General features: G+C 30.0%; 1 protein-coding gene and 1 non-coding gene across 3 annotated transcripts in view; both read left to right on the top strand.

The window, feature by feature from the left end:
* On the top strand, window positions 3,717-3,789 carry TRNAK-CUU. The gene has a single exon. It is a non-coding gene; the product is annotated as a tRNA-Lys (tRNA).
* LOC109850682 (transmembrane protein adipocyte-associated 1 homolog) overlaps window positions 3,865-7,609 on the top strand; it is a 14,383-nt gene continuing 10,638 nt past the window's right edge. For both annotated transcript variants that reach the window (XR_002249500.1, XM_020420740.1), the window contains exon 1: window positions 3,865-4,354. Coding sequence is in view for 1 of the 2 variants with exons in the window: in XM_020420740.1 (XP_020276329.1) it covers window positions 4,031-4,354 (324 nt within the window). In the remaining variant the exon portion in view is untranslated. The remainder of the gene's footprint in view (window positions 4,355-7,609) is intronic.

Below are 7,609 nucleotides of genomic sequence, written 5' to 3'. Positions count from 1 at the left end.
ATTTAGTTTACATTACTATAGTATAATAAATATTAAATATAACACAATATAATATTGTGTAATGTATTATAATATTATATTACACTTTAATGTGTTATATTATATTATAATTATTATGCATTATTTTTAAATAATAATATATTTAATTATTTTGTTATATAAATTTATTATTGTTATATATTATATAATATTTTAAAAAAAAAATATTTTTATTAATATAATATAATATAATTAATAATGTTAATATTATGTTATTACTAGTATATATTAATAAATTAATATATTATAAATATTTTAACATTATATAATATATTATAGTTTTAATATGTTAGGAGTTTATTAAAACCACTTAATAATTTATTAATATTTATGATATTAATAAATAATATTATATTATGAATATATTATTTTACATTAACATTTGTTAGCAACAAATTGGTCATAGTTATTAAAAATTATTTACTTTATATATACTATTATTTATTATGTAATATATTAATATTTTATATACAATTTGTATTTTGCTATACAGATATATTATTATAATATTATTATTTACTATTGTTTTATTATTAGATATGTTACTATTATATAATATTTTATAAATTATGATGCTATTACAATTTTTTATTTATTAAAAAATTAATAATTTATTGTGATTATAAATTGATGTAGTATATTATTATATTATTATTTATTATCAAATAAATGTTTTAGTATTTTTATCAGTTTTTATATTTTATTATTATGTTATCGTTATATACTATGTTATTAAACATGTTAAATACTAGTATTTAATATTATTACTAGTATATTTACTAATAAATAAATATATTATAAATATTTTAACATTATATAATATATTATAGTTTCTAATATGTTAGAGTTTATTAATAATACTTTAGTAATATATTAATAATTTGTGACATAACTAACTAAATATTATTATATTATGAATATATTATTTTTTACATTAACATTTCTTAGCAATAACTAGTTTTATTATAAATTATTTTTACTTTATAATATAGTATAGTTATTTATTATGTATAAAATAATATTTTACATATTATATTACATTTACTAACAAATATATTATTATAATATTATTATTCTATTATTGTTTTTATTATTAAAATTAATCACAATATTGTAATAATATATTATTATATCATAATTATATTTATTATTAATTATTATTTATTATACATATAAACATATTAAATACTAGTATTCAACGATAATACTAGTATTTAATATGTTACTAGTATATTATTAATAATTAATAATATTATAAAATATTTAAAATTATTTAATATATTATGTTTTCTAATATGTTAGAGTTTATTAATAATACTGTTCATAAATATATTAATAATTTATGATATAAATAAATATGTATTATATTATCAATTATTATTTTTACATTAACATTTCTTAGCAATAAATTATTTTAAATAATAAAAATTATTTTACTTTATAATATATTATATTATTTATTAAGTAATATAATTAATATTTTACATATTATATTATATTTACTATACAATATATTATTGTAATATTATTGTTTTATTATTAAATATGTTACTATTATGTGATATTTTATAATTATTAATTTATTACAGTTTATTTATTAAAATGTAATAATAATATAGTGATTATAATATTGTATAGTATATTATAATATCCTTATTATATTATTATTTGTTATATAACTTTTTAGAATTTTTATTACTTTATTTATATTTTATTATTATTTATTTTTACATAATACATTATCATCATATTAAATACTAGTATTTAATATGTTATTATATTATTATATAATAAGATATTATTATTATTATATTATTTAATACATATTACTAATATTAACTATATTATAGTATAGTATAATGTAATATAATATAATAATGATGTCGATAATAACTATATATTACTTACATTCAATATATTATGTTAGATGTTATATTAACACATCCTCAAACTCAAACCAAAATCACTAAACTTAAAACACCTAAAAGGTGTTTTGAAATAAGTATTGTGGTTTTGGTTTGGACATGATTTAGCTCAAAAAACACTATGGTTTTCTAACTCATGGTGTTTTATTTTTGGGCAAAACACCAGGAAAATAAGGAAAACACCATGTATCCAAACGAAGCCTAAGAAAGTCCATGTTCGGATATTTGGAGCTCATTCTTTTTCTAGTGGGACAATATTTTTGTATATGAATGGGATAATTTTATCCCAAGTGGTGAAATTGTCTCACTAGTGTTCCAAAAAACCAACAACACAAAAAGATATTATCATTGTTCCATTGTTCCAATGAATAACACTAAGAAATAGAATCCGTAAAATTATCCCATTATCCCACCTAATGTCCCAATGAATAACCCCCCTAATCAACATATGTGACATTGTAGTCCAAATTTAATCACCTATCGCATGTAGATGTTATCATGATTACCGTCTTAGCATAGTTAAAATTAAGCCTATTATTGCCTCTGTCAAAAATGCATTGACTAGTGAAACCAATTAGTGGTAGGTTGATAAATGTGTCCCTGCAGCCAAAAAACTGACCACGTTTATCGCGTCACATATAAGGCTCCCCCTACAACCAAAAAACCGAAGTATAATCTTTATCTTTTCATATCATCTCTTACATTCAAGTCTTTCATCTGATTTTTTTTCCCCTAAGAAAACATTGGCTTGAACATAAACTAGCCTTTAGTTCGGACCCGGTCCTTACACCGCTCTTTTTGTGGACGCTGTCTAAACCGTCAGTTGCCTATTTTATAACGTCTCGTTTGATATGCGGGATTGAGGTAGAATGAAATGATCATTCTTACTTCTCATTCCCTGATACAACACATACCTATTTTTTAGAAGTTAAAATAACCATTCACAGGAAATGACCATTCCCACTTTTTGTGGGAATAAACATTCCAAGTGAATTGATAAGGAATGATCATTCCCATTCAAATGAGAATCAAATTAGTTACGTAATTTTCAATTATACCCCTATTGATAATTTATCAAATGAGTTAATTTTGATATCTAAAACCGTGGATTGTGGATATCATTCTTTATATTATTTTTGGCCCTATGAAAAATGTGATACTCTTTTATTATTTTTCTTTAATTTTTTAAGACTAAGAAATAATGAGTATTGTTTAAAAAATATAAACAGAATATACACTTGAGAGATAATATGTGCATTAGTATAAAACATAGCTAGATTAATATAACCTACGCATAAATAAAATTGTTTAGTTATTATCATTAATGTTTATTTTTATCTTATTAAAAATCTATTTTGTTGTAAGGGTATTAATAGAAAATAAGATTTCATTCTCACTTGTGAACTAGTGATACCAAACATGAGAACGTGAATGAGATTTTCATTCTAGCTTCATTCTACAAACGCACCCAAACAAGAGAATGCGAATAACCATTCCATTCCGTTCCATTTTATTCTTCCATTTCATTCTTATTTGAGTTCATTCTCGCGTATGAAATGAGGCGTAAATGTCTTGAGTACAAACAAATCATATTATGCCCTATAGAACCATCAACTCATCTAAGTTGATATTGTAAGTCTTTTCGGAGTATAAGATCTATATTTTTTTAAAGGAATTGGAGTATAAGATTATAAAATTCATTGCTGTGCGTGAGGGGACAACTATATTTTGTAGTATATAAAAAGAGCGCCAGCCCGTCTAGCTCAGTTGGTAGAGCGCAAGGCTCTTAACCTTGTGGTCGTGGGTTCGAGCCCCACGGTGGGCGTCACAGTGTTTGGATTTTTTATTTTTTTACGCTCTCTGAGTTCAGATAATTCGCTTTTCACCCCTAAAAATCTCTCCAGCTTTTGTTTTAATTCCAAATTCGTTGGTTTCTTCTCCTCCTTCAACGATACCAAACCATTACCTTCCCCCTAAAAAGCTATTTTTAAAAAAAAAACCTCTTTTTTACTCTACGGTTTTTTAATGTCTCTACTTCTCAAATTTTCCCAAAACCCTAACTCGTGATGCTGTTCCCTCGAAAACCAAGAAAGATGAGAGAGCTCCTTCAAAATTTGTCCGGCGTCCCCCTCTCGGTCTCGCCGGAGCCAAATATTCCGGTGGTCTCCGGCGGTGGAGGATCGGGGTTCTTGTGGTGGCTGTTGGATTGCCACGGACTCCTCTTCAATCTCGCCCTGATCGTCCCCTCGACGATCTTCGTCGCGTTTTTAGCTTCTCAAGCGAGGAACAGCTTTGCAAGGCTCAGTTATGGGAGATCGTATGTTATGATTTCGTATTATGCGCTTCTGTGGGTTGGTAGCGTCCTCAACCTCTTATGGTGCTTTCTTCAGGTAACCAGTCCTTTTCTTGGTATTGCTTTGGTTTTTTGCTGGGATTAGGGTTTCATTAGGTTGGTTGAGTGGGATATGTTGATTTCATGTTCAATTTCTTGATATGTTCACTTTGTATAGAAATTACTGTATTTGTTTCATTAGGTTGATTGAGTGGCATATGTTGATTTCATGTTCAATTTCTTGATTTGTTCAGTTTGTAAAAGAATCACTGTATTTGACAGCGTAAGTATTAGAATCGTTGAATATTAGTTGTGGTATAATTTTGTTTTATTAGTTAGGGATAAAAATGTTATTTATATATTTGAATAGCATCACTTAAACCAATTGTACCACAAAATGAGCTGTAAAGGAAAGTTTTTTTATTACAAAAAAGGGAAAATTGCTTTTAGGTCCCAAAATCCAACTTTCAATGTGCCCCAGCCCCCCAACTTTCAACAATGTGCTGCAACTCCTTTTTTTTTTGAAAAAATTGTGTCCAGGCCCCTCTCCTCAAGTTTCAATGCAACCTCTTTAAAAATCCCGATTTTACCCCTCCCCTACACCCCCCTCCTCCTCCTCTGTTCCTCCTCTGCCGCTTCGTCCCGGCTCCCTCCCGCAGCTTCGCCTCCCTCTCGCCGCTCCGCGCCGCTAGCGTCTTCCCAAGCGCCGTAGCCTCCCTTCCCCGCTCGCCTCCTCCCTCCCCTGCCTCCCTCACGCGCTGCACCTACCCCTACACTCCCTCCTCCTCGCGTTCCGCCCCGCCCGTCGCGGCCTCCCTCCCTCGCTCTGGCCGCAACGCCTTCCCAAGCGCTGCCGCCTCCTTCCGCTCGGCCTACCTCTCTTCCACCGTCTCCCTCTCGACCGTGCAAAAACGGCTCCCTACACCTCCCTCCTACTCCTCTGGTCCCCCTCTGCCCCCTCCCTCGCTCCGTCGCTGGCGCCGACTCGAGGAACTTTGCGTGGCCGGCGATGATCATGATTATTATATTAACATGTTAACTCTTAGGGTTAACATGTTAATTCTTACGGTTAACATGTTAACTCTTAATAGTTAACATGTTATCTGTAAGAGTTAACATGTTAACCCTAAGACTTAACATCTGCTGGCATGAAAAAGAGGAGGGTAAAATTAGGATTTAAGCCAGCTGGCATGTCTAATGAGCTGATATGTCTAATCATCTGCTGGCATGAGCTGAAATCATGATGGAGGGGTCTGGACATAATTTTTTCAAAAACAAGGGGCTGCAGCTCATTTAAAAAATATGGGGAGTTGGAGCACATTGAAAGTTGGATTTTGGGGCCTAGAAGCAATTTTCCCCAAAAAAAAAGAAAAGATTTTTAAAGGTAGTTCTTAGGATGTCTACACAATGAACAAGAAGAAATCTGGCTGATCTTCAGGTAATTCCATATTGTCCTGAGTTTATAACTAGAATAAAAATCTCATTTTTATTATGTGACCTAAATTAGGGGTGTTGATAACAAAAAAATGGTGGTCCATAAAGAAGGAAATAGGGGTTTTAAGAGAGCGTCAGTTGCTATCTAGATTTTAGCAAATGACAGCGATGAGTCCAGGACTGTTAAGTTGGGGGGCTCAATGTCAGTAATGATCAAATATCTTATGATTAAAATCATTCCTTCTATGTTGTGGTCAACAAGATTGTCTTCCGCATACAATACAAAGGCTCTAGCTAGTAGAATTCAATTCAACTTTCCCAACAAGTTCCAGGTGTGAGCGGTAACCATGCTGTTTTTTCCTTCAAAATCGTTTTCAAAACACCATTTCATCATGTTTTTTTCTCCAAAACCTTTTCAAAACACCATGACTGTTTTCAAAACGTTATGATGAGTTTTTGGTTTGTGAACACTAGTTCCACCTCGACAACCATTGACTGCCTTGACCATTGACTGTCTCCCTCATCCGCGGTTGACTGTCGCCTTTGCCTGCCATCGATGACTAGCGACATATGTTCTCATTGCAGGAAGCACCTTAGCTATTTCACTATTATAGAAAAGTAAAATTAGATAAAATAGGGAAAAGAGAGAGAGAAGAGCATTCAAAATTATCATTACTACTCAAAAATTCTTCAAATTTAAAATTAGGGCAAAGTGAACTTGACACGAACTAGGGGAAAAACTCAATCCATCAAGAAAATCCAAATTAGGGCAAGATTTGCAATCAATTATTGCAAGATGAAAGAGACATTGATTCTAAGAGAAGAACGTAGGAGCAATGAGTGCGAGGAAGGCTTAAATGGTTCAAGAAAGAACAAGTATCTTAGGATAGAGATCTGAACAATGTTTTGGTCGTGGTGAGGATTCATGGTGGTGATGGCAGAATGTGGCAGTGATCATGAGATGGAGGCAGTGATGAGAGAAGGAGAAGATAGGATTTTCTTTAAGGCTGAGAATATGATTATGTTTTGGATATGAGCCGTCCTGCATCGCCCCGCCGAGGTGGGGATGGGGTGGGGTGGGTAGGTGGGTGTGGGGTGGGTTTAAACAAAAAACGAAGGACTCAAACCACGCCTAAAAGGAGTTCTGAGTTATCCGTTTTGTTTTGGACTGAAAGGCTTTTGCCCAAAAAAAAGGAAAAAAAAAGAAAAACAACTCAAGACCCAAATATGTTTCGTTTTAAAGTTTGGAATATAAAAAAGGAAACTCTAAAACAGAATCAGATACCAACACACCCTAAGGAAGCGCAATTTCAAGTCTACTTAGTTAAGTGAAACTAATTTAAAAGTTAATAAGCTAACTAAATTTAATGGTAGAAAGGCTCTAATATTAATTTAAAAGTGGAGGCAGCGTTTGGATACCATGGTGGTTTCATTGTGTACATGGTGTTTTTGCCAAAAACAAAACACCATACATTTAGAAACCATTGTGTTTTTTGAGCTAAAAACTACCCAAACAAAAAACACAACACTTATTTTAAAATACTTTTTAGATGTTTTGAGTTTGATGTTTTAGTTTTGACTTTAAGGTGGTGTTAATAAAATATCTAACATAATATATCATATATAACTAATATAATTTATTATCAACATGCTTATAATATAATATAATATAGTATAATATAATAGTTAATCTTATATATTGATAATATTTAATAAATAAAATAAAATAAAATAAAATGTATCAATAATTAAAATAAATTTTATAATAAAATAATAACATATTAAGTAGTAACATGTAGTATGTTGAATGTATTATATTATAATATAGTTAAAATAATAATATAATAAATAAAATTAGTTAAAATAATATAATAATAAA

Source organism: Asparagus officinalis, chromosome 7, assembly GCF_001876935.1.
Source record: "Asparagus officinalis chromosome 7, Aspof.V1, whole genome shotgun sequence".
Classification (NCBI taxonomy): Eukaryota; Viridiplantae; Streptophyta; class Magnoliopsida; order Asparagales; family Asparagaceae; genus Asparagus; species Asparagus officinalis.
Note: the sequence above shows the minus strand (reverse complement) of the source record. Positions and strands in the feature narration are given on the sequence as shown.